The sequence below is a fragment of the Dermochelys coriacea genome, chromosome 10 (genome assembly GCF_009764565.3).
Source record: "Dermochelys coriacea isolate rDerCor1 chromosome 10, rDerCor1.pri.v4, whole genome shotgun sequence".
Taxonomy (NCBI): domain Eukaryota; kingdom Metazoa; phylum Chordata; order Testudines; family Dermochelyidae; genus Dermochelys; species Dermochelys coriacea.
In genome coordinates this window covers 42,618,438-42,646,300 of record NC_050077.1, presented here as the reverse complement: position 1 = coordinate 42,646,300, position 27,863 = coordinate 42,618,438, and the positions used below count along the sequence as shown (strand labels likewise).

General features: G+C 40.4%; 1 protein-coding gene across 30 annotated transcripts in view; it reads left to right on the top strand.

Annotated features, from left to right (window-relative positions):
- NEO1 (neogenin 1) overlaps positions 1-27,863 on the top strand; it is a 499,518-nt gene that overhangs the window by 176,814 nt on the left and 294,841 nt on the right. For all 30 annotated transcript variants that reach the window (XM_043493234.1, XM_043493238.1, XM_043493237.1 and 27 more), the window contains exon 2: positions 13,249-13,566. In XM_043493234.1, the coding sequence (XP_043349169.1) occupies positions 13,249-13,566 (318 nt within the window). The remainder of the gene's footprint in view (positions 1-13,248; positions 13,567-27,863) is intronic.

The window sequence follows — 27,863 nt, the reverse complement described above, 5'->3', positions numbered from 1 at the left end:
CCATATGACCCTGTCAGATCTAGAGAGATGCTGTTCACTGGAAATGCAATGTCTTGATTAAATTAAAGGAACAATCCACTCTTAAGTAAGACTAAGATTTAATCCATAGACATATTCAGTAAAAGTCATGGACAGGTCACGGGCAATATACAAAAATTTATGGCCCTGTGATCTGTCCATGACTTGGACTATATACCCCTGATGAAATCTTTGGTTTTCTGGGGGGCTTTAGGGGCACAGCTACTGCTCTGGAGGGGGGGCTCTGGGTCACCCGCTGCTGCTGGGGGGGAGGGGAGGGCGGGGCATGGTCCAGGACCACTGGGTCATGACTTCCACGACCGCTGTGATTGACTCGCAGCCTTAGTCATAAGTGCTGTGAGCTCATGTGGGAAAGGTTTAGATTTTTGGCATCCAGTAACCACATAGAATCATAGACTTTAAGGTCAGAAGGGACCATTATGATTGTCTAGTCTGACTTACACAATGCAGCCACAAAATCTTACCCACCCTCTCCTGTAACAAACCCCTAACCTATAGTTTGAGCTTTTGAAGTCCTCAAATTGTGGTTTAAAGACTTCAAGGTGCAGAGAATCCTCCAGCAAGTGACCTGTGCCCCACGCTGCAGAGGAAGGCAACCCCCCCCCCCAGGGCCTCTGCCAATCTGCCCTGGAGGAAAATTCCTTTCCGATCCCAAATGTGGCAATCAGCTAAGCCCTGAGCATGTGGGCAAGACTCACCAGCCAGACACCCAGGAAAGAATTCTCTGTAGTAACTCAGATCCCACCCCATCTAACATCCCATTACAGGCCATTGGACATATTTACTGCTAATAGTCAAAGATCAGTTAATTGCCAAAATTAGGCTATCCCATCATACCATCCCCTCCATAAACTTACCATGCTTAGTCTTGAAGCCAGATATGTCTTTTGCCTCCACTGCTTCCCTTGGAAGACTGTTCCAGACCTATACTCCTCTGATAGTTAGAAACTTTTGTCTAATTTCAAGTCTAAACTTCCTGATGGCAAGTTTATATTCATTTGTTCTTGTGTCCACATTGGTACTGAGCCTAAATAATTCCTCTCCTTCCCTGATATTTCTCTCTCTGATATATTTATAGCGAGCAATCATATCTCCCTTCAGCCTTCTTTTGGTTAGGCTAAACAAAACAAGCTCTTTGAATCTCCTTTCATAAGACAGGTTTTACATTCCTCAGATCATCCTAGTAGCCCTTCTCTGTACCTGTTCCAGTTTGAATTCATCCTTCATAAACATGGGAAACCAGAACTGCACACAATATTCCAGATGAGGTCTCACCAGGGCCTTGTATAACGGTACTAACATCTCCTTATCTCTACTGGAAATACCTTGCCTGATGCATCCCAAGACTGTATTAGTTTTTTTTACGGCCATATCACATTGGCGGCTCATAGTCATCCTGTGATCAACCAATACTCAGAGGTCCTTTTCTTCCTCTGTTACTTCTAAGTGATGCGTCCCCAGTTTATAACAGAAATTTTTGTTATTAATCCCTAAATGCATGACCTTGCTCTTTTCACTGTTAAATTTCATCCTATTACTATTACTCCAGTTTACAAGGTTATCCAGATCTTCCTGTATGATATCCTGGTCCTTCTCTGGATTGGCAGTACCTCCCAGCATTGTGTCATCTGCAGACTTTATTAGCACATTCTGACTTTTTGTGCCAAGGTCAATAATAAAAAGATTAAATAAGGTTCTGTCTTTAGCTTTGCTCCAGTCTGTACTTTTGTCGGGAGACACTGGGGCACAGACTCAGGAGCTAGTGGGGTGACAGCATTGAGCCAGGGTCTGAATGGGAGTGGGGATGCAAGGCCACGTGTGGATGGGGGCTGCAGGGACACATGGAGATGGACGAGGAGGCTGCAGAGGCCCATGGGAAGGCGTGGAGTCAGCAGCAGATGTGCCTGACTGAATGGGAGAGGCTTGGGGTCTGTCAGTGTCTGCATGGGGGAGGCTCCCCTACTCCCTAACAACCCCTTCCTCCCCGCCACCGCCAAAAAAGCCCTGTTCCATACTTCTCCCACCCATACCCACCAACCCTCCTGGTTCACTCCAGGATTCTTCATTCTCCTTCAGCTCCGCCATTACCTTTGACTCCCCCAAGCCTTTGCACTGCTTTTTACGGGTGCAGGAAATACAGTTCTGTATTGTAATTTAAATAAATTACTCAAAGTTCTGTATTAATATGCCTAGTAAGGACTCTATTTATCAAAAAATATTACCAGAATTTTTTTTGTCTGTGTTATTACAGATATACTAGCTGATAGGTATTTTGAAATAAATTATAAATATAATTAAAACTGACATGATTATATTGTTGTTTTCACAAATAAAATATGCAGAATTTTGCAGAATTTTAAAATATTGTGCGCAGAATTTTTAATTTTTTGGTGCGGAATTCCCACAGGAGTAGTCGCATGTTTACACTACACCTAGTATATTGCACTAGACCCGGTTGGATGCTTAGTTTGGGAGAGTGGTACGTCTGTCACTCTTTAATTTGGACTCCATGTCACACATTCTTTAGATAACTGTACTACTTATCAAACAGTCCCATGAGTGGGAGTGTGTAGAGTCACTCAAAGGCAAATGTCTAGTCGGCATCCGGTATCAAGCGGAGTGCCCCAAGGATCGGTCCTGGGCCTGGTTTTGTTCAGTATCTTCATTAATGATCTAGAGGATGGCGTGGACTGCACCCTCAGGAAGTTTGCAGATGACACTAAACTGGGAGGAGTGGTAGATGTGCTGGAGGGTAGGGATAGAATACAGAGGGACCTAAACAAATTAGAGGATTGGGCCACAAGAAATCTGAGGTTCAACAATGACAAGTGCAGAGTCCTGCACTTAGGAAGAAAGAATCCCATTCGCTGCTACAGACTAGGGACTGAATGGCTAGTCAGCTGTTCTGCAGAAAAGGACCTCTGGGTTACAGTGGACGAGAAGCTGGATATGAGCCAACAGTGTGCCCTTGTTGCCTTTGGGCTGTATAAGTGAGGGCATTGCTAGCGGATCGAGGGATGTGATCGTTCCCCTCTATTCAAAATTGGTGAGCCCTCATCTGGAGTACTATGTCCAGTTTTGGGCCCCATACTACAAGAAGGATATGGAAAAATTGGAGAGTCCAGCAGATGGCAACAAAAATGATTAGGGGGCTGGAGCACATGATTTATGAGGAGAGGCTAAGTGAACTGGGATTATTTAGTCTGCAGAAGAGAAGAATGAGATAGCTGCTTTCAACTACCTGAAAGGGGGTTCCAAAGAAGATGGATCTAGACTTTTTTCAGTGGTAGCAGATGACAGAACAAAGAGTAATGGTCTCAAGTTGCAGTGGTGGAGGTTTAGATTGGATGTTAGGAAAAACTTTTTCATTAGGAGGGTGGTGAAACACTGGAATGCGTTACCTAGGGAGTTGGTGGAATCTCCTTCCTTAGAAGTTTTTAAGGTCAGGCTTGACAAAGCCCTGACTGGGATGATTTAATTGGGGATTGGCCCTGCTTTGAGCAGGGGTTGGATTAGATGACCTCCTGAGGTCCCTTCCAACCCTGATATTTTATGATTCTATGAAATGAAGGTTACACATTTGTAACTAAAGTTCCTCAGGAGGGACACCTACCTTCCCCTCTTCCTCAGAGTCCTAGTTACAGTCTCAGACCTGATCAGGTGGTGGAAGTAGCTCCAGCCATCTGTGCATCTCCCCCTTACCCCGCCACTCCCCCGGTTTCATAGGCTTGCCTTCAGAATGTTTAGGAACAGTGAGAAAAGGGGGAAGAGGGGGACCAGAGGATGGCTACAAAATGTTCCACTAACTAAGGTGCATCATTGGTGCATCACATGAGTGTGAAGGTACAGGGTCCATGTCAGAGAACTCTGGTTACAGTTGAGTAACCTTCATTTTTCTGTCTTCTGCCCTGACCTGACTCCTGTGTTCACTGCCCCTTAAAGAACATAAAGTTTCACTCGTTTACTTCCTAATGTATGTCTCTTTGGTCTCTACTGCTCCCTAAGTCCCCAGTCAATCACAGTTGACTCATTCTTCTGACCTGCAGACCTCCAAACATTTTTGGTTTGGGAGAGAAGATGTAGCTCTTGATTTCTTCTCTTTTATGGAAAGTGGCAAGGAGACTTTTTTTTTCTTTTTGCAGGGGTGGGTGGGAAGTATTTGAAATTCTTATTTTCTCACAGGAGCAACCCTGGACATCAGTTAGCTCCCGAAGGCACCCTGCTGCAAAATTTGCTAATGCATGCAACATAATGAGTAACCACATTAACTTGCAAGGAATCTAAAAATAATAAAGCAAGAGAGCTAATAAGAGGGATATTTGAATTGTCAGGCTTCAAAGTTAACATCCCATTGATATGAATGGGGTTTTCACACTTCTGTTGTTGCTAGATTCAGACAGACATTACTTTCAGTTTACATTTTGTTTCCTTTCTGAAAGTTCTTTGCAACCATAATGATTACAGACTTAATTTTTAAAATAGAAGTTTTGAATAATTATGCAATGATTTCATTGTTAAAATGGGTAATTATGTGGCCATTTGCACAGCCACATAATTCCATTGTATAAAGGGCTGTGGTTTTGAAGGAATGAAATAGAGATTTACAAAAGAATTTGTATTACAACTTCATGGTGATTGTGATGCTGTAGCAAGGGAGGGAAACAAGAAGTCTTCAGCTCCGATTCCTTTGGATCTATGGAGAGCAATTATATTTTCAAAGAGCTTTATTTTTCTTTTGGTATTTTTCAAAAAGTTTTTAACAAACTCTTTGGCTGTAATCTTCAAAAAGATTTAACAGTATTTCAGTATGTTCATTTACGATATTCAACGGTGACTTCTTCCTTTGTCAGCACAACAAACTTTTGATGCCCTTTCTCAGTACTACAAAACGTTCATTTTATTTTTTCATTAAGTCTCTATGGTACTTGTTTACAATGACTCATTAAAAAAATCATTAAAATGGCGACAGATTTTGTAATTAAATTCTTTTCATGTGATCTGATTTCTTTAACATTTACTTAACTCATTTCATAGTTATGTAACTAATTTATGTCTATTTTTAAAGCTACTAACACACACAACGTTCAGTCAAGAGTGAGGGAAGATGAAGAAAGTTTGGAAGGCTCATCAGTTGTATCCAAAATACAGTAAATTAATTTCAGGCAATGTAATTTGATGGTCTTCTTAATTGCACTGTTGGCAGGTTGGTGAGGTGGGAGTATCTCAGGGTTATGGTGAATTCTCAATTACTGACAATTTTTAAATCAAGAGTGAACATTTATTCTAAAAGATATGTTTTAGGAATTACCTTGAGGAAGTTCTACGACCTGTGTTTATACAGGAGGTCAGACTAGATAATCAAAATGATCCTTTCCGCTCTTGGACTCTGTGAATCTATGATAGACATAAAAGCCCTCATTGGGGTCTTGTCTTCCCAATGCAAAGTGTTTATGCTAAAGTGTGGCTTAAACATGGATATGGATTGGCCAAGTAGTTTAGGGCCAAACTTTGTTTTAAATGGGTTGAAATGTATTGTCATTCTAGTAGACCATGTTTTTCTTAGAGTTCCAGCCACACTGGCAGGGAAACCCAGAATATGTTGAAACCATGCTTCAGTATGGTGGTTAAGGGTGGTTAGTTGTTCTGTGCAGACAAGAGCCTTTGTCAGTATTGAACAACAATGATGGATGACCTCTTAATGCATGAGGTGGAATTCCTGATCTCTGCTACACATGTAGCTGAATGTTTAACTTTGTAGCTCTCAACAAAAATCCTCATGCCAAGTGACAGTTATAGTACTAAAAATAATATTCACCTTATTTATAAGCAAGGCTTCTGTTTTGAATAGCAAAAGCCTGCTTATAGGGTGAAGGGGGGTGAGGTTTTAGTAGTAAACGTGTATGCTGAAATTGAAATACTTTTCTCACTGCTCATGCTTTACTTTCCACATCCCTTTGCTGCTAGTTGGTATTTTGGTGATGCAACTCTTAGCAAACCAAGGACGTCAGTGCAACATCACATCCATGCAGAAAGACAGAAAAACGCGTTGAAAAATAGGGCTTTTCGTGTAAACAATTTTGCCAAGAATTTCTTCCAGGAAGGCCAGTTTATCAGGAATTTGAGAGGATATTCTTGCCATGCTGTATTGGGAGGAGAACATCACCAGACAGATATTTAAATTGTTTTATTTAACTAAAACAACAATGTTACGTATTCTGGATTTTTTTCTTCAAGAGCAAACATAATATTTTACCAAAATAAGCATATGAATTTTTGAATTTAAACAAGAAGCTACTGCTGTTAAAAGTGAGATTATCACTTCAACAGTCTCTGAAACCAAGTGCTTAAGTGACTTCTACCAATTCACTGGTGTGACTTTTTTTTTTTTTTAAAAATATCAGCAAACATATTTCTTGAATGGGTCACCCTTAGATCTGAAGTTTATTATAGTTGATACTATTGAGGGATGATTGTTGGATGTCCATGTCATAGCTAACTCCTCTTCTTCAGCAGTTAAGGTTTGATACCCTGGTACCAAGTATTGAGAATATTTGCAAGAAAATGAGGTGGAGATAGTGCTTGTCCCATTTGGTTTTTCTTAATGCTTGTAATTTAACTCTGTCATTGCATATTTCTCTTTTTAAGCTCTCACTCAGTTCCTTCCAAATTTCAACAGCGTCAGCAATAAAACAGCTATTTCCCTGCGTTTTGTTCAAATTTGCAGAGGGACAATAGGGTTGCAGTCTGTTATCTCACCTCTTGAAATTATTTATTTATTTAAAACCATTTTTGCTGTTAACAAGCATGTTAACTCTGGAGACACAAATCACAGTTTGTGCAACTGCAAAACTAAGCATCTCTGATATCTTCTAGACCGGGGTGGGTAAACTTTTTGGCCCAAGGGCCACATCTGGGTGGGGAAATTGTATGCAGGGCCATGAATGTAGGGCTGGGGCAGGGGATTGGGTTGTGGGAGGGAGTGCAGTGTGTGAGGGGGTGCAGTGTGCAGGAAGGGGCTCAGGGCAAGGGGTTGGGGCGGAGTTGGGTGCGAATTCAATGAGGAGGCTCATGGCAGGTGGTTGGGGTGCGGCAGGGGGTTGAGGCGCAGGAGGGGTGCAGGGTACAGCAGGGGGCTCGGCAGGGAGTTGGGCTGTGGGGTGGAGGAGAGGTTTGGGTTGCGGGCTCTGGCCCAGTGCCGCTACTTACCTGGAGTGGCTCTGGGTGGCAGTGGTGTGCACTGGGGTCAGGACAGGATCCCTGCTCTGGCCCCGCACCACTCCTGGAAGCGGCTGGCATCTTGTCCCTGCGGCCCCTGGGGGAGGGAGGGAAGAGGGCTCCATGCACGGCCCTTGCCTCCAGGAACCGTCCCCCGCAACTCCCATGGGCCAGGAACGGGGAACCGTGGCCTTGGGAGCTTCGGGGGAGGTACCCACAGCCGAGGGCAATGCGCGGAGCCCTCTGCCCGCCCTCCCTCAAGGGCCACAGGGACATGGTGCTGGCTGCTTCCAGGAGTGGCACGGGGCCCACAGCCCTGACATGCCGGAACTGGCCTGTGGGCCATAGTTTGCCCACCCCTGTTCTAGACTAAGCACAGAGTCCCTTTGGGCAGATAGAAAGATTAAGCTAAATAATCTATACAGAAGGTCCTGGAACCCCATAAAATTGGGTCCCTAATCCAGGAACTATTGGAACTCATTTACAAAACTTTTCTTAAACATTACATGAATATATTGTCTCATACTATAGAATTAGAATTTCTAATCCCTATTCCATGATGAGATATCTTTTGAGCTATAATGTATCTTAATTAAAACTATTTTTAGACAGGTTTTTTCCTCAAAAAGCATTTTATCAAAGTCTGATTTTTGTAATTTAAAAAAAAATTGATTTTTTTCCACCCTGCTATCCACAATATACATGGAGATAAGACTAAGGAAAGGCAGGTCTTACCAAAATGCCAGAAATCTGACCCAAAATACCCCTTTTCAGTGGTGAAGCCAGTTTGGTTTCCATTCAGTCCTCGGTTTCTCTGGACTACCACCAATAAGGATCCTAGAGAGACAAGGTTGGTGAAATAATCTCTCTTATTGGACCACTTTTGTTGGTGAGAGAGACAAGCTTTTGAGCCACACAGAGCTCTTCTTCAGGTCTGGGAAATGAATTCCCAACCTCACAGCTAATACAAGGTGGAACAGATTGTTCAGCATAAGTAGTTAACACATTCTAATGGACCATGCAAGCTGAAGTGGCCTGTTAGCACCCCTGCAGTCATAAGACAAAAAAGGATGGGGGAGTGGGTTACAAATTTTAATAAGCCATATATCCAGTGTCTTTATTATGACAGTGATTTTTAGTGTCCAGCAGAATTATGAATTTAAGCTCCCAGGCTTGTTTTTTGAAAGTGTTTTGCAGATTTCCTTTGAGGAGGACTAGGAGGTCAGATATGGAGTGATTATTTTTTGAAATGTGTTTGCCCCTCAATGATGTGCCGTTTTAGTCTTTAATCATTTTTCTCAAAAAAAAAAAAAAAAAAAAAAAAAAAAAAAAGTGGCACCTTAGAGACTAACAAATTTATTTGAGCATGAGCTGCAGCTCACTTCATCGGATACGTGTAGTGGAAATGAATCATTTTTCTGTGAGAGTTCATTAGAGAGCATAGTGATCATCTGATTTTACCCACATAGTGTCATTTGGGGTGGCATTTAGTGCAGTAGATGAGATATACCACATGTTGTGATAGGCTTGTGTGGGTCCCATAGATCTTGAAAGGTGTGTTGTAGGGCATTTTGATCATTGTAGAAATGGAGATACATCTGGAGGTTTTGCATCTGTTGTTATGGTAGAGTCTAGTGATGGGTCCTGGTCTGTATGGAGGTTGCTTCTGATGATGAGATTGGAGAATTGTTTGAAGGCTGGAAGAGGGGGTTTAGGAAAAATTTCTTTCAGAATGTGGTCACTATCATGTATGGGTTGTAATTATTTAATGATAACCTATATGGGTTCCTGTATGGATGGTAGGTGACAACTAGGGGCTTGAAGTCAGAGGGTTTTTTTTTTTCTTCCTGTTTTGAATCAAATTCTCTTGGGGTATTTGGGTGGCCTTTCCAAGATGTGATCTGCTTTTTTGGTGCCGTGTCCTTGTTTGGTGAAGGTGGTTTTAAGTGTGTGAAGGTGTATATCCTGGACTTTCTTCTAGGAACATGTTTTATGGTATCTGAGGGCCTGGCTATAGATAACAGATTTCTTGGTGTGTTTGGGGTGTTTACTGGATCTGTGAAGATAAGTGTGGTGATGCATAAAAACAACAAGGAGTCCAGTGGCACCTTAAAGACTAACAGATTTATTTGAGCATAAGCTTTTATGGGTAAAAACCCCAGTTCTTCAGATGCATGGAGTGAAAATTACAGATACAGACATAAATATACTAGCACATGAAAAGAAGGGAGTTACCTCACAAGTGGAGAACCAATGTTAACAGGACCAATTCGATCAGGGTTGATGTAGTCCATTCCCAATAATAGATGAGGAGGTGTCAATTCCAGGAGAGGCAAAGCTGCTTTTGTAATGAGCCAACCAGTCTCGTGGTGATGCATGTTTCTCTTGTATTTACTTGTTTGTAGGATTCCATTATTGAGCTGACTGCTGTCCAGGAAGTTGTGGAAATGTTCTAGAGAAAGATTGATGGATGGATGGTGGTGGTTGAAGTTTGGTGGAAATCTGTGAGGGAGTTTAGGTTATCTGTCCAGAGGATGAAAGTGTCATAGATGTAACTGAGGTATATTGTTGGTTTTGTGCTGTATTTGTCCAGAAATCCTTCCTCAAGGTGTCCCATGAAGAGGTTGGCATCTTTGGGAGCTATCCTGGTAGTCATGGCAGGTCCCATGGTTTGGACAAAGTGATTGTTGTTGTATGTAAAGTTGTTATGGGTAAGGATGAAATAGGTGAGTTTAACAATGTTTGGGGTGGATCTCTGAGTGTTGTCCATTGTCTTGTAGATACTTGAGGTAGGAAGGCATGTGTCATTGTAAGGGATGTTGGTGTATAGGGAGGTGACATCGATGATGGCAAGAATGGTGTTGTGAGGGAGGTTGTTAATATTGCAGAGTTTGTGGCGGAAGTCAGTTGTGAAAAGACATTATATGTGTGCCTTGTATCAGTTTGGCATTGTTGTCTTGTCTTCAGCCGACAGATGGATGCTCTTGGTTTCCTAGAAGCCTCTTTTCAGATTCCTCACTTTGTTCCATAGCTAGGTATGGAAATAAACTTCAGTGTTCTGTGTTAGTGCTTCTGAACCAAATTGCCATATTTTATATTATACCCTCTTATTTTGTGGTTAAAGGCTCTGGTGGTATTATTTTAAATTGTATTAGCATGTTACCAGCAGTGTGATTTATTATGTGTGACGTATCCTGCTTCCAAATCCTAAGTGGAGGGGGAGAAGCACTTTCATGGTCAAACAAGTAGTTAGGGCACCCTATTATTCTTTCCTATTAGCTGCTCTGAAAATCTTAAGATCACTCTTGCCACCAAACCAACATTATACAACTGTTTTGTTAATGGATCTTGATTTGGTTGTCAGTTTCTGTTTCCCCCGTAAAAAATACTTTCTTGCTTTTTGATGAGTTTTCTCTTGTAGAAGTTGTGATATGATGAAGTGGTGATGATGAAGCTATGATAAGAGAAAGTGATACCGACACACAGTCCTCTCTGAAAGAAGAAAAGGAGTACTTGTGGCACCTTAGAGACTAACAAATTTATTTGAGCATAAGCTTTCATGAGCTACAGCTCACGAAAGCTTATGCTCAAATAAATTTGTTAGTCTCTAAGGTGCCACAAGTACTCCTTTTTCTTTTTGCAAATACAGACTAACACGGCTGCTACTCTGAAAACAGTCCTCTCTGTCGCTGACTACACTAGGAATATAGTAATTAAAACCCATACAATAGAATATGAATATTAATTATAGAAGTTTATTTGAGAATAATTTAAAATGGAAAGGTAACCATGTTTACCTTTTAATTAACGTAGGAGTAAAAAACTGTATGATGGTACCACATTGTATGTTAGACTCAGAATTGGATTACAAATAATTACCAAAAAAGCAGACTATCTTGTCCCTTGAAGTCTAATTTCTTAATGCTTTTATTTCATACTATTGCAAATAAGACATCAGACTGCTCTCACTGGTATCCATATATCACAAAAGGCCAAGGAAAAATGTCCTGAAAGACAATACTATCCTGTTCCTATAAATATACTAAAGTAGCACTTAGCCGTTAATGAAATATTTCATTCAGTTAGAGAGTGCATTTTTAAATGGTATATGTCAGTTTGAATCTGGAAGATAATACTTTTGATAAATCTTGAAACTTATTATTTAGACCTTTTTATAGTAATGAAGTGATCAAAGTTGTAAAACACATTATTTATAATATTATAAATAAACTGGAGTCTATAAGAGAAGACATTTAATTCTGTTCTAATTTTTTTTTTACATTCTAAAGAATTAAAGTAAAATAAAATGTGTTAACTATTTAGAGTTGGCCGTGACACACATCTGGGCAAATTGTTACACTCTGCCCACAACATTTAAATCCGAATTATTAGAGTAATTTATAACTCCAGTTCATCAGAGTTATAAAACCAAAACTTACTAAAAGTTATTTTAGAGATATCAGTAATTAGATTCACATTGAGTAAGATTTCTTTATCTTCAAAAGAGCAGCTGAACTTTTATATTTTTATAACTTTTATATTTGCAGCCAAATATAAACACTTTAAGTAGAAAATGATGCTACAAAACCTGAATTTAACTAGATTTCAGATTTACTGTCTCCCTTTAAGAAACAGCGTGAATTGTCAATAGAAAAGTGGAAAGTCAACCAAATAAGACTACTCAAATTGATTAAGGGTTTCAATAAAAAGATAGTTTGGCAAAATGTTCATGTTTTAAAAGGCAGAAATAGTTAATTATAGCTAGAGAAAAGGAATAAGAAGTGTTTTAAGAGAAGAAAAAACTATGGACAAAAATAGCTTTATTAACAAAGGAGATAAAGTTAACTTCTTAAAAACAAGCCCTGGGCAAAAATTTTATCCTTACAACACCCCATGAGGTAAGAAAGAACTACTACCACCTTTTATTTTCCTGCTTTGACTTATTGCCAATACAGTACATTGAACTTCGTATAATGGCACCAGTCATTGAACAACAATTAGTGTTCCAGTATATTATTGCAGTGAGAATGGGTCTACCTTGGCATCCAGTATATCAAATCTTGTCACAAGTTTCTGATATAGTGTCCAAATTTTGTTGACTGTCCACAGGAAACGAAATTAAACTTGGATTTAATAACAGTACGGCAGGGCATTAATAGGCCGTTGGTGCATATTTTGAGTGCTGAAAGGGTTAACCAATCAGTATGTATGTCAGGATGCCTGAACGGGGTTGGGGCAGGGCATCCTTGGGGGGAAGGGATGGCGTGGAGGGTGGGGCCATGGTTTGCTGCTGGTGGCTCCTCCACTGGTAGGAAGCTTCCACTGCCCCTGATGTATGTCTTGGCAGCTAAAAGGTTAACTTTTTAATCCTAAAGTTTCATAAAAACTAAATTGTCAAAAGTGGGATGATTGCTAGTCCAGTGGAATACTTTTCCTTCTCCTATTAAAATAGTTATTGTGGGATTCTGGGAAGGATGAGGGCAAAAAAGCTTATTTTCTAGGCCAAGCTTAGTTATCCTTATAGCATGTCGGTATGCTGAATTTTTTTCTATTCTGTCATAGGGCTTAGTAGAAAGTAACTTGGACGTATAGCTGTTCTTGATGGCCCTTCCTCTTCTTTTTTATCTTGATCCCAAGTTGGTCAGGCTAGCGCTTTTGACTTTGTATCTTTTTTCTTTTGGGATTGTCCTTGAACCTTTAATAAATATGGTTTTCCATAAAGTATTTCAGTGTTGTCTCAAATCCCTAACACAGTTGTCCACTCAGAATATCTCCTGTGAATAGAAAATATTGGAAACCTTGAATTTTCAACTTGCTAGAACAGAAGAATGACATTTCCAAGCTATTAAATACATTTACTACTGTAAAAGTTATGAGTAGTATGGCACACTAGATATTCTAATATTTTTATGTTCCCCATAAGAAACGTCTCCTTCTATTAATAACTATTGGAAGGGTAAACAAACATTTCCAGATTTTACTTATGTTTTGTAGGGTCCACCGTGAGAACCTTCACTCCATTTTATTTTCTGGTGGAGCCAGTGGACACCTTATCAGTTCGAGGGGCTTTTGTCATACTGAACTGTTCAGCTTACTGTGAGACTTCTCCAAAAATTGAATGGAAGAAAGATGGGACTTTCCTAAATTTGGTGTCAGATGACCGGCGCCAGCTGCTACCAGATGGATCTTTATTAATAAATGGTGTAGTGCATTCCAAGCACAATAAACCTGATGAAGGATATTATCAATGTGTGGCAACTGTGGAAAGCCTTGGGACCATTGTAAGCAGAACAGCAAAGCTTACAGTAGCAGGTGAGTCCTGCAATTGACTGCATGATAATGTTGATGTGCATGTGACAGGATCCCCAGGGTGCAGCCTGGGACTGCGGTGCCTCTTTAACTCTCCAGCCTGAGCTGTCTTTCACAATGCTTTGCTAATGACAAGCAGCAAAACCCTCTAGGCACTGTTATTGCTCAGTACAACCGCATGTGGAGCCCCACACCCAGCTAGATTGCATGAGTGCTCCCAGAACCATTCATGAATCACAGAGAAAGGCACCAGTTGAACCCCCACCTCCCAGCCTTGTACCTCAGGAATATACTGTCTTGCACTGCTCGAGATGAGCAATGGGGGGAGGAGAAATGGCCAAGCATAGGGACCCTTGTGTTCTGTTTTATACCCTCAGTCCCATGTGCTTGGAGAACACAAGTTCAGACATGTCTGGTGGGCTTTGCTGAGTCCCCAAGCAAGGTTGAGCAATTCCCTTGGTGTCACCTTGTGCATGTGAGTCACGTCATTGTAGCTCCCTTGCTGGATAATAGCGGTTCAATACCCACCTGTGAGTTGATTACTTTCCTTACTGTTGTCTCCTGGAGAGCTAATATCTGGCCGATTCCCAAATTTATGTTTTAGTGGCAACCATACAACACAATCTCATAACTTCATATGCACTAATTATATACATATTTAGATAGGTTATGATTTGCCAAAAGTCATTATTCTTTCTCCTGATACCTCACATGGCCTTCTTTATATGGAATATCACAATTATATATAAATAAGGAATATGGGGGTTACAGGGCACTCCCCCAAGGTATAGAATGTCACAGTGCACTCTCTTCTATAGGAGGGAGATGCTTTGGAAGAAAAGACCAAGTACTTTGTCACTTGCTAATTCAAGTACCTGGCTAACACAACTGAGAAGAAATATATATGTTAAAGAATCAATATCCCTGTCCCTTCACTTAGGGGCTGAGAGTTCTCTCAGCCCCTAAATTTTTTTAATCTCTAAGGGGACCTCTAGCAAACGAGGGAAGATAAGACTTGGTATTTCTGATATTTCAAAGGTAATAAGCAGAAACAGAAGTGTTTGAAAGGAAATAATCTGCCAGATTTTTAGACCTTCTTTACAGATGCAAAGAAAACACAAAAAGCACAATCCCATCTTATTTTCCTTTTGGTGGTCACCTTTAAGGTCATGTCTAATTGTCTTCAAAGTGTCTTTGGGACTAGAGAACAGAGATAAGGTATTTTTTGGGGAGGGTTTGTATTCTCTAAATATGTCATGTTCAGTTTATAGCTGGAGCCCTACCAAATTCATGGCCATGAAAAACACATCATGGACCATGAAAACTGGTCTTTTGTGTGCTTTTACCATAAACTATACAGATTTCACAGGGGAGACCAGAATTTCTCAAATTGGTAGTCCTGTCCCAAAAGGGAGTTGTAGGGGATTGGCCGCAAGGTTATTTTAGGGGAGCCACGGTATTGCCACTCTTATTTCTGCGCTGTCTTCAGAGCTGGGTGGCTGGAAAGCGGCGGCTGGTGGCCAGGCACCCAGCTCTGAAGGTGGCGTCCTGCCAGCAGTAGCGCAGACATAAGGGTGGCAATACCATATCAGGCCATCCTTTCGTCTGCGCTGCTGCTTGCAGAGCTGGGCGGCCAGAGAGGGGCAGCTGCTGACTGAGGGCCGAGCTCTGCAGGCAGCAGCGCAGATGTAAGGGTGGCAATACCACACCATGCCATCCTTCCTTCTGCGCTGCTGTTGGTGGCGGCTCTGCCTTCAGAGCTGGGCTCCTGGCCAGCAGCTGCCGCTCTCCAGCTGCCCAACTCTGAAGGCAGCGTCGCTGCCAGCAGCAGTGCAGAAGTAAGGGTAGCAGTACCGCAACCCCCCCCAACACACACACACACACACACACACACACACACACACACACACACACACACGGCCCCTATAATTACAACACTGTGAAACTTTAGATTTTAATACCCAAAATCATGAAACGTATTATTTTTTAAATCCTATGACCGTGAAATTGACCACAATGGAACATGAATTTGGTTGGGCCCTATTTGTAGCTGAGGCCTCAGGAATGTCTGATTCTATTATTTTTATGGACAATGTAGCTTTATGCAAACTATATACCCTATGTGAAAGAGGCTTATAATTACTTCACAACGGCAAATCAGACTTCAAAAACAAAAGAAAAAGAAGCCGAAGCAATTTAAGGAGAAAAAATTGGCCATGCAGCAATTTTCCTTCATTTCTCTAATGATCTACTTGCCAGCTTTTCTGACAATTTTTTCTTCTCCACACAAATGGCGCAGGGTATTGAATTCATCCTGAATGATGCTACAGCATCTCCCTGAGCTGCTGTTTGTTGCCATTTATATTCAGACATTGTCTCTATTACATTATTATGTGGTATTGTGAAAGACCAGTAACGGTGGAAATAAACAACTGATTTTTCTCCATCTTACAGAGTATCCCCAAAATGGGTAGTGTATTCTTTATTTATTTATTTATTTATTTATTTATTTATTTATTTATTTGGAAATGCCATTAATAGCAATCCCAACAGTTTTATCTAAAATAATTATCTATCCTCTTCTCACTGAGTAGTGGTATTTGATTTTGCTGAGTTCTACACCAGATCATTTACACAGTGTGGCATGTCTGTTCTCATTTTCAGTGCAATGATTATGAATATGTAAAGTTAATAGAGTGAGAAACAGAGAATTCAAAACACCTTTTAAAATGTCCAGGCCTTTTTTCACCCTTTGTACCATTCTGAAAATTCCAATTGTCTAGGGTGGAGGTTCTGTGACAATATCACCTTTAATAAACTTAGAAATGCTGCTGCACAGGCAGATTTTTTGTTTGTTTGCACTCCTAAAGCTACACTTTAAAAAAAGTTTGTAAGCATTGGCATAAACAAATCTGTCCAGTCTGGATGAGGCCATTGTAATACAAACGTTTAACACACAAACATTTTCAACCCATACACCCACATTCATGTCTTAGAAGAATATTGATTGTGGATGGAAACATTTGTTAGAAATGCATATCTGACAAAATATCACTTATACATTTTTTAGTGGTAAGTGAAATTGGGTCTGGAGCTGAGATCTTGCATAAGGTCTTAGCCTTTGAGAGAACAAGGATAGAAGTGGTGGTGTTGAAGTATTGGCACTTGGACACAAAAGATTGGAGTTTAATTTTGACTCTGCCACAATTTCCTGTGACCTTGGGCAAGTTGCTTAATTTACCTGTACCTTAGTTCCCCATCTGTAAAATGGGAATAATACTTCCTTTCTCCAACATTTTGATTATATTGTTTATTTAGATTGCAAGGGCTCCCTACACAAATCTATCCCCGGTGGATGAGGCCACTGTAATACAAAGGTTTACCACACAAACATGTAATACAAATAATTAAAGTTGGGTAGGTTGGTCTTATGTGATGTATAGGAGCTTATGTTGCCATCTGTACTGGGATGGATTTCATATGTTTAAAAAATGGTGAGGTGTAATATAAATTTTTTTATTGAAATGAGTTTGGAATAACTTTATTACTTACAGGTTTCAGAGTAGCAGCTGTGTTGGTCTGTATTCACAAAAAGAAAAGGAGTACTTGCGGCACCTTAGAGACTAACACATTTATTTGAGCATAAGCTTTCGTGTCGAGGTTCCTTCCCCATTCTGAACTCTAGGATACAGATGTGGGGACCTGCATGAAAAACCCCCTAAGCTTATTTTTACCAGCTTAGGTTAAAACTTCCCCAAGGTACAAATTATTTTACCTTTTGCCCCTGGACTTTATTGCTGCCACCACCAAGCGTCTAACAAATATGTAACAGGGAAAGAGCCAGCTTGTAAACGTCTTTCCACCCAAAATCCTCCCAAACCCTACACCCCCTTTCCTGGGGAAGGCTTGATTAAAAATCCTCACCAATTTGCATAGGTGAACACAGACCCAAACCCTTGGATCTTAAGAACAATGAAAAAGCAGTTAGGTTCTTAAAAGAAGAATTTTAATAGAAGAAAAAGTAAAAGAATCACCTCTGTAAAATCAGGATGGTAAATACCTTACAGGGTAATCAGATTCAAAACATAGAGAATTCCTCTAGGCAAAACCTTAAGTTACAAAAAGACACAAAAACAGGAATATACATTCCATTGAGTACAACTTATTTTATCAGCCATTTAAACAAAACGGAATCTAACGCATATCTAACTAGATATGCTTAAGCTTATGCTCAAATTTGTTAGTCTCTAAGGTGCCACAAGTACTCCTTCTTTTTTTTTTTGTATTACTTACAAATGGCAAAACTGCAAGTGAGTAATGCAGTGCAGTGATTGCCAATAAAACACTTATGCTACACTACATTGTGTACCCCGTATATGACACATTCTACAGACACTATGCTTGAGTTTTTATCTTAAAAAAAAATGGTATTTTTGAGAACCTTCTACATGTAAAGCCAGGCTGGCTATATGCTGTGAATATATAGGCTTTGAAAGGAGTGGTAAAATCTAATTGATACTGTCAAGGCTGATTGCCCACTCTGGCGTTTCGAGTGCAGAAGCTGGGGGCCCGCAAGGATTCTAAAACTTAATACTGGCCACTCCAGGCTTGTATTAAACCTCCAAGGTTACAGCTTCTCTCTGACCTTGGATGGGTAGATGCTGCCACCACCCAAATGCAAAAAACCCCTTTTGAGAACCGAGAAAGGCACACTTGGGAATTCCTTCCTGTGGGGTACCCTCAAGCTGTTTCACCCTCCCTCTGGGGAAGAGCTGAGGGAAAAAAACAAAAATAAAGGAAATCAGCTGTTCCTGCCAGCTAATTAAGCAACATATGCACAAACCTCTGAGGATACAAAAACACAAAACAAAAACCTAATCCTGTTCTTAAAAAAGGTAAATTTTATTAAAAACAAAAAAAGAAAATACATCTGGAACTTAGGCTTTTGCTAGATTTTAAAAAACCCACTTACAAAAATTAAACATGAAGAATAACCTTCTTGAAGTCCAGCTTAATGGTTACAAGCGAAATAAAAGCATTTGGGGGTTAGCACAGAGGAGTCCACAAGCCAATAAGAAATAAAAGAAATAACCCTAATCGCGTCTTTGTAGACATTCCCTGATTTACTTATGTATCTGGGGTTTCAGATAAGCAATTTCTAGGTATGATTTGATGATTTTCCATACCTGGTTTAAAGCTTCCTACAGCATAGTTCAGCCCTCTTTCTGCTCAATCTCTCCTCTGTCTCCGGAGAACAGACAGACAGACAAAAGGGGAGTCTTGTTTCAATTTTAAAAAGTTCTAGCCTTCCCATTGCCTCTTTTGGTCAGGTGCCCACTCACTTCCTTTTACCTATGCATGCAGTCAGACTTTTTAACCCTTTACAGGTAAAGCAAATAGAGAACAGCTACCAAGAGGGATTTTATAGCTAGCTGGCTGGCTGGGTGTCCATAAAAGGAAGCTACCCTCCGACTTCATTTATCAGATACATTTTATAAATATTATTAAATAATCTAAAAGTTTCCCCTACATCATAATGTCACACATTTAATGATCTGCCAACATTAGAAACAGATGCCTTATACCATCTATATAGCATAGAAAATATCAATAACTAAAGTAAGGTGTTGCTGATTCATGCTTTGCATGTATTAATATTGTATGCAGTGCTGAATAAGATCTATCTGCTTAGAAAAGTTGTGTAAAATATCATTTAATTCTCAGATTCTGAGTTTTAAATTGCTTTGACTGTGACTGAATGTGTTATTTTAGGGGAAATAGACTTTTGGTTGCTTGCTTCCTTTTTGGCCCAGTGCAATAAACTTGTCATTGTGGCACTGAACAATTGATGTTATGCCAGGAAAGGTTTGCAGTGGGTTTAACTGTGCGCTTTTAAAGAACCTATTGCAGATGTGAAAATAAATTTGGTGCTTAGTCTTTAATTCACTTCCAAGTGAACTTCAAGTATTTCTATTTATTCCCTCTATGTAAGATTTAGGTAAGCCATCTCGTTATGCTGGTTGCAAGTAGAGACAAAGCAAACAAGATGAGGTGCAGAAATGCAGTGTTAAGGTTGCATAATTTAAAGATGCAAAAGCTAAGTTTCTTGCAATAACGTGTACTCAGCCACACTGCACAGTCTGTATTTTTTTGGTGTCTTTCATGATATATATTTCTCTCAGTAGTACATTATTATACATTGAGCATAGAAAATAGGAAAGTAAAATATACATGTGTGGAAAACAGCTAAGTTATTGTTGTATAAACATTAAATTGTGCCTTTCCTGATTCTGTAACTTTAACTGTGCAACCTTCATTTTGCATGAATATAGTTTTTTAGGTTTTTGTAAAGGAGAGAGAAAACATAGGTACATTTTTAGGAGGTACTGGTATATTTCTTGCACAATAAGAGCATATTTCTTTAACTGAAACAAAAAAATCGTGGGCACTTCAAAGTGTGTATACTTAAGAGGTACTGGTTTAATATATTGAAGAATCTCACTGACTTCTCTCAAATCATTCAGGAGCAGTTTAGCACTCCATCCCCTAATCTTGGATGTTTGGTCTGGAAGTCTGCACCAGGGCAAAAATAGAGGCATATGCAGAACAGCTCTCTTGAAGTGTACTCTCAAGACTGAGAAAGTTTCATTGCTGCTAAAGCACACACTTCCATTTTCATACTTTGATGACCTTGTTAAGTTGGGAAAAAAATCAGAAATTAACTAAACATAAATAAAAAAAAAAGCTGAATTCATTTTGCTTAGACCAAAAAAATTAAAAGTTTGCCATGGAGAGGGTCCTTCCAAAGGCCAGTGCTGTTGAACACCTCCTGGTGTGTATAGATTTGGTAATGAGTTAAAATCCAAAATGTGTGGTGTGATAGACCCAGGCCAGTTGGGTATAGCAGAGTAATAGAAGGTAGATATACTGGCCACTGGATAAGCAGTTTTCTGTTCCCTAACTGACCAGAGCAGGGGCTGCTCCAGGCTAGCGTGGACACATGACTCCAGTTAGCCTACAAAGAGTCAGTTGAAGCTGTTAGGCTAATGAGAACACCTAACTCCAATTAACCTGCAAAGAGTCAGGTGAGGCTGTTAAGCTAATGTGAACACCTGACTCTAAGGCCCCTCTGATACTATAAAAGGGCTCACTCCAGTCAGGCTGAAGGAATCCAGAGGAGAGGAAGTGTGGCTGAAGGGCTGTGTAATGAAGACAGCCTCAAGCCACTGGAAAGGGAGCCCTAAGGTAAGGGTGAAGAAGGCATTGAGAGAGAGAAGCGGGAGAGCTGTGGGGATGTGGCCCAGGGAAATGTAGCAACTCTGGCAGTGAAAGGTCAGCTGCCAAAAACCGCTGCGTTTAAGGTCCCTGGGCTGGAACCCGGAGTAGAGGGTGGGCCTGGGTTCTCCGCAACTCGCCACTACGGAAACACCTCCTGGGAGGGGAAGACAGGCCCCTGTCAGGACAGGAGGCTAAACTGTTCTGGAATGGCCCCTAGTTCTGAGACTTGATCCCCTCACAGGGTAACAGCGGTTCAGGCTTTTTTGGAAGACTGACGATAAATCTCCCCAAAGTGTCTTTACTGCCAGGTGAAGAAAAATGAGGTAGAGTCCCATGCACTAAACGAGTGGTCCCCAAATTGTGGGGCATGCCTCCCTAGGAGGGTGCAGAGGAATGTCGGGGGGGCGGGGAGGGAGTGCCACCCAGCCAAACTCTGCCCCCAGTTCTGCTCCAGCCTCAGTCCCAGCCTCCTGGACACTAAATGTGGTAACACGCAATAAGCAGTCTCGTCCACCACTGGAGGATGGGAAGTAGGGTTGCCAGGTGTCCTGTTTTTGACCGGAAAGTCCAGTAAGCAGTGATGACCAGACACTAAAAGTCCAGTTACCTGCAGTAACCGGCCTCTGCCACTGCAGGGTGGGAAGCACAACAGCTGCAGCTGGAGCCTGGAGGAACTGCTCTCTGCTCAGCTGCTTACAGAGAGAAGTGGCTGGCTGGTTCCTGGCCAGGTCAAGTCTTAGGCATAGAGGTTGGTGTGTGTATCCTCTCCACCCCCCGTCTGTCCCACTGTGTCCCGATTTCCCCATCCTGACACCTTGCTCTGGGGATTGGCTCCTCCTGCCATGCCCCAATTGGGCAGGCAGGCAGGCTCCGCGTCCAGTCTTCCCAGCCCAGCTCTGCAGGTGGCAAGTGAATCCCGGGACGGGGAGGAGCGAGCAACAGGAGGAGGAGTGAGCAGTTTGTGGGGTCTGGGGAAGAGGCGGGATAAGGGGTTGGGCCTTGCGGGGCAGGGTGTCCAGTTTTCAACAGTTAGAAAGTTGGTGCCCCAGTGGGAAAAAGTAAAGGAGTACTTGTGGCACCTTAGAGACTAACAAATTTATTTGAGCATAAGCTTTCATGAGCTACATCTCACTTCATCGGATGCATTTGGTGGAAAATACAGTGGAGAGATTTATATACACACATACAGAGAACATGAAACAATGGGTTTTGTCATACACACTGTAAGGAGAGTGATCACTTAAGATGAGCTATTACCAGCAGGAAGGGGGGGAGGGGGAAGGAGGAAAACCTTTTATGGTGATATCAAGGTGGGCCATTTCCAGCAGTTAACAAGAATGTCTGAGGAACAGTTGGGGGGTGGGGGGGGAGAAATAACATGGGGAAATAGTTTTACTTTGTGTAATGGCCCATCCACTCCCAGTCTCTATTCAAGCCTAAGTTGATTGTATCCAGTTTGCAAATTAATTCCAATACAGCAGTATCTCATTGGAGTCTGTTTTTGAAGTTTTTTTTGTTGAAGGATAGCCACTCTCAGGTCTGTAATCTAGTGGAAACAGCAGCAGCTGCTGCTCGCCTGGAGGAGCACTCAGGGACTGCTCTGGTGAGAGAGATACCGGTGGCTTCCCTGTCTTGCTCCAAGTGTAGTTCCCCCTCCCCCCTCCTGCCCCATTCACACCTCCACCCCCCAGAACGCAGCTCCGGGGGGGGGGAGTGAACCGGTTGTGGGGGCACAATTGAAAAAGATTGGTGACCACTGCACTAAGCAAACCATGTCCTGCAAATTATTCTGTATGTTCTGGTTTTGGAAACTTTTCCAAGTAGAAAGCCTATCAGCTGCTTGGTGATACCATGCTGTTGAAGACCCAACTTCTCAAGTTGCATGAAGTCAGTTAGAGTGCTAAATGAGTACAATTTTCTTGGTGGAAAAGATTCCTAATGATTTGGTACTTTAAATCTTCCATTCTAATGCTAAATATTTTTAATTACAAGATGTTGGATCAAGGTCTTCATGACCGATATGAGTTGATCAGAAGTACTAAGATCTTTTCCTCCATGTTTTTTTTTTTTTTTAAACTGGTTACTCATGCAATTTGAAAAATGGAGTGGAAGTTATCAGGTGTTATCATCAAGAGAAGAAAAGGCACTTATGGGGTGGAGTGTTTACATAATTTAAATAACTTGACTTTTTTCCAATCATTGATTTATATCAGGTTGAAGCTTTGTAAAACTAATGTGAAAATGTGTGCTGCTGCAGCTTCAGATAAAATTTAAAATGATCTAATCTATAAATGCCATTTTTTATTTTTAAAATGTCAGTATAACACTGTAATAGGCAGCAGACAAAATACTGACAATTAAGGCTCCTATCTCACTAACGCTTAACAGGTCACTTGAATCATCTCATTGACTTCAGTGGGGCTGTTTGTGCTTAAAGTTAAGCATGTGCTAAGGTTTTGCAGCAGCAGGTGCTAAAAGTTAACTTTTCTCTTAGTGGCATAAAATTTGTCACTTCAAAACTAAATTGCTTCCACATTCCAGGCAACTACAGTTACTTAGACTTTCAGTGTATTAACAAATTTAGTGTGAACTAATTTATAAACAGCCAACATTTACAAAAATAGATATTTATATGGACCTGTGTCCATATTTAGGCACCTAATTGACTTAGGAGAACAAGCCTTGTTGACTTCAGAACTACAAACCCTGAGAAAGGAGTATAGTCCTGTTGAAACATTTTAGCTTCTTAACTTGTAGAAGTTCAGTATATTAATAGGTGGTGCTGATGGCAAATATAGCCTGGGCTATTTGCTTATTAATTTGTGTTGTGTTTAATTAAGGATGTTAATGAGACTCTAGAATTATTTTTTACTGTGCAGATGAACATTTTAAGTGTGTGACTTAGTAGAAAAAATATCTATGTAAAACCTAAAAATTCTACCAACAATTAGGAAACTAGAACATCAAATACAAAATATCCACTTTAGCAATAAAATGGGAAGAAAACTAAGAGCTAGCAACAAGTAAATATAAAATCAGTTTAAATAAAAGAAATTGTTTTTAAAAAATTGATTTTTGTTACATTTTTAAAAATCATTACATTTATGCCCTCCCTGTTTGGTCAAGCCCTGGGATGTTAAACAAGAGTTCAGAGAAAGTCTACATGACAGTGCTCAGAACATCAGTGCCTCATCTTCTTTACAGCTCCCATGGTTGTTATGGTGGCAGCAATTGTGGGAAATTCTAGGGAAAAGGCTAGTGTAGATAAGGGGCTTTCAGTTCTTTATCACAATATCAGAAGATGTAGATGGAAAAAAGTTTTATTATAGTAGAGCTCTAGTTCTGCTATTGTTAAGGTTAAGAATGCCTTTGTGCTTAAAGGTTGATGTCTCCAAGTGCTGTAAAATCCACATGTTTACACTGATTGCTTTGAAATTTGGTGTGCCTCATGAAAGTAGGTTAGTGATCTAAATCTGGGGTCATTTGATCCATGGGTTCCTGAGATACAGCCCCCACTGCATCCCAAAGAAACCCCCATCTTTTCTTAAGTTTGCTGGAGTCTATCAGTGTTTTTTGCACAGACCTAGGGATCAAACCGTGGTTTTGATCATGCCCAAAATGGTCTCAATCTCTCAATATTTACCCCAGCTAATGCATGACATTCTCATTTGCTCTTTCTTGGAGAAACATTGAAAATATTATTTGAAAGAATTTAGCTCTAGATTGGCACGTGCCAAATGGATTTCACTGCGCATGTACAAACAAAGTGCCCAAAAGGTTTGCTAGCCAGTCATGACTCATAGAAGTTGTGTGGTTGAAGGCAATGTATTATGGCTGTTGAACCTGAGTACACCTGGACACTGTAAATTAAAATATAACCTTGTGCAGAAATTTGGGGGGTATGGGAGTAGGCATATTGCCACTCAGGGAGAGCAGGGGTTTAAAAAGACAGCTCCTAAGCTACCAGAGGAGCAAGCAACCAGGAGCAGCAAATGGGAGTTTTGTGAGGGAGTTTAGAGAGGGAATGTGAGAACCAGACACACACTTAACATTCTCTAAATTTAGGGCAATAAATATCCCTCACCTCCCCACAAAAGCAAGCAAACCAAAAAAGAACAAACAAACCTCCCTGAAAGAGTACAAATAATGCAGGCAGAAGTCCAGCAGTTTGTTGCACTGGTTCTCAACTAGGGGTTTGCAGCCCGCCCTTGGATTAGATTTCATGGGGTCCACCAAGGATTGGCTTCAGCCCTGGGTGGGGGGCTTGGGAACGGAGTGCCTCCTGCCACACACCATCTCTGGTTGGGGGTCTGCAGGTTTGTGTATTTAAGTTTAGGGGTCCCTGGGTTAAAAAAAAAAGGTTGAGAACCAATGGTTTATAGTACTCAGTGCAGCATGCCTTGTGGATAGATGGCCTGTTTGTGCATTTGGTGCAAACCTATCCCCATATTGACTGGGTTCTTGTCACCTCTGTGCAGGATTCAGAGATATCTGTAGATATTATTAATGTCTGCTTCTTGAAGCAGCTAGTCCTTGAACCCACAAGGTGAGAGGCAATTGCTAAATGAAACACAGGATCTGGTCTAAGAGGCAAGTATAGCTGAGCCTTTTGGTAGTACTGATCATAAAGTAATTCAATTTAACATCCTTTTGGGAGTGTGGGGGGAAATACCAAAGAAGCCCACCACAGTAGCATTTAGTTTCAAAAAGGGGAACTGTACAAAAATGAGGAAGCTAGTTAAGTGGAAATTAAAAGAAACAGTCAGAAGTGTGATGGGTGCAAATTCCATGGAAAATTTAAAAACACCATAATAGAGGCTCAAATTAAATGTATACTCCCTCCCTCCCTCAAAAAAAAGGAAGAGGACCAAAAATATGCCACATGCATTCTGCTTGGAACTTGATTTCTCTCACTCCCTAGACCAGGACTAATCCCAGTGGGTCTGTTGTATATTTGAGTATTTGTAAAACCAGTTTAAGAATAAATGCACGCTTTTAAAGACTGATAGGCTATTCTAATGTAAAGATATGTTTTGCTTTTGAAGTGAAATCAAATGGAAAATTTGCTGTGAATAATTCCTATACTACAGAGTACTGTACTAACGAAAATTGTCTGTATGAAATTTTAGTTTGAACTGACTTTGCTAGTGCTTTTTATGGAGCCTGTTGTACAAATAGGCAAATATCTAGATGAGTTGATGTACCCACTGGAAGACCTCTGCGTAGCTCCTACATGTACCCCTGGTTGACACTTTTTGTCCTTCATTGCTTCAGTGGCATCTTAAATTTGGACACCAGGGACAATAACAGACCCTTTATATTTTCAAAATGCATCAATGGATTGGTTCATCTAAGAAATCTGAATAATACCATTGTAAATGCCATCAGTTGCATTTGTTATTGCTGATACTAAAATATCCTTTCATTTCATCCCACAACGTAACACACAGTTTGGTTAGGAATATAGGCCATATATCTGGACCATTTGTAATGCAGCCTATAAGAAATCATTTGGATGCGTTGCAAAAAGATTTGTTCATGCTGACTTAAAAATAGGAAAATCAGAAGACAGACACCCTTCTGGGTGAAAAGTCAACACACTGAAAGCCAAAATAAATGTTTGTTTTATCCAATTATTATTTTTAACGGGTGTCAACATTCATGGAAGGGAGAGAGCTTTTGAGAATACCTCTCAACCACCATATCAAAATCCGAAACTACTTATTGACTACCTACAAACTCTACTATAACTCCAGAGGTTTTTTTTAAAAAACTTGGTATAAAATTACTTCTGTAAAATTTAAGGTGCCTCACAGAATACTGCTCTCACTTTTGCATTTCTGAACCAAATCATTCATTCCTGGAAAGGCAAAGGTATGAATTTATATTGCAAGGTGCACTTCTATCAATATGCAGTTAGAAGGCACATGCATTTCATAAAGTGCAGTTATGTAAATAAAGATAACTCTGCCCATTAGTCAATATCAACAAGGAGACTTTGCTAGCTACTAAGCTGCTAATTACTGATAAAGGCATACAATCTCTGCTAGATAGTAAATTTATATCCTTCTAAAGCAGAAACTAATTTTCTAATGGAATATATAATTAGTTGCCTAATTTAAAAAAAAAATAAAATAAATGGTCTCAATGCTAACTATAATTTCTAAAGCTCTAGTGCTACTTAAGTGTTTAGGATCAAAATGGCTAGAATGACCATCATCTCGTACAAAATATTCCACTCAATAAGGGAAATTATTATTTACATGTAAATTAAGTATCTGCTACTGTCCATTTCAGAATCTGTATCAAGCAGTTTTCTCTTACAGGTGTTATTCTCATAGGAAACAGAACCAAACGCTGTATATTCAGAGTTGTTTCCTCTTGAAAGGCTTTTCAGATTGGAATATTCCATAGCATTAAACACACACACAGAGAAGTGTATATTTTCTAGAGATTAAGATGACCTGTTATTGAAGTAAGTTTAATTATTGGTGAAATAGAAAACTGGCATGGGAGTGTAACAGATTCCCCTATGGAAGTAATTAACAGATGTTGGGGGAAAAAAAGTCTTCCTCTCTGTTCTTGTCCATTCTCTAATTTACACCAACAAGCTTTAAATAGCGGTGCCCACAACCCTCACTCCGTCATGGGCAGGAATGTGCCTATAAGAGAATATGGTGGTATCAATCAAGTGATATTTAATATGGAGTAAGTTAGTATGTTAAAATTGAATTATGGAAGCTTATAAGCTACATTTTAAAATGTAGACAGAGGCTGACTATCCCACCTGACAGGTTAGAATGTGTCTGCATGTTCAGTAAATTAACCATTTGAAATTAGGTTAATTAACAATTCTTACAGATCTTTTGCACAATAGATCTTGTCCCTGGGCCTCGGAGGACTGATACAGTTGCAGACAAATTGTAGAGCTATCCACTAAGGACTGTGTGAGGAGTTGTCTGGTATGATAACAAACCAAAACAACTTTTGTAAGAGGTGCTAGGGATAATGATGGACTTTAG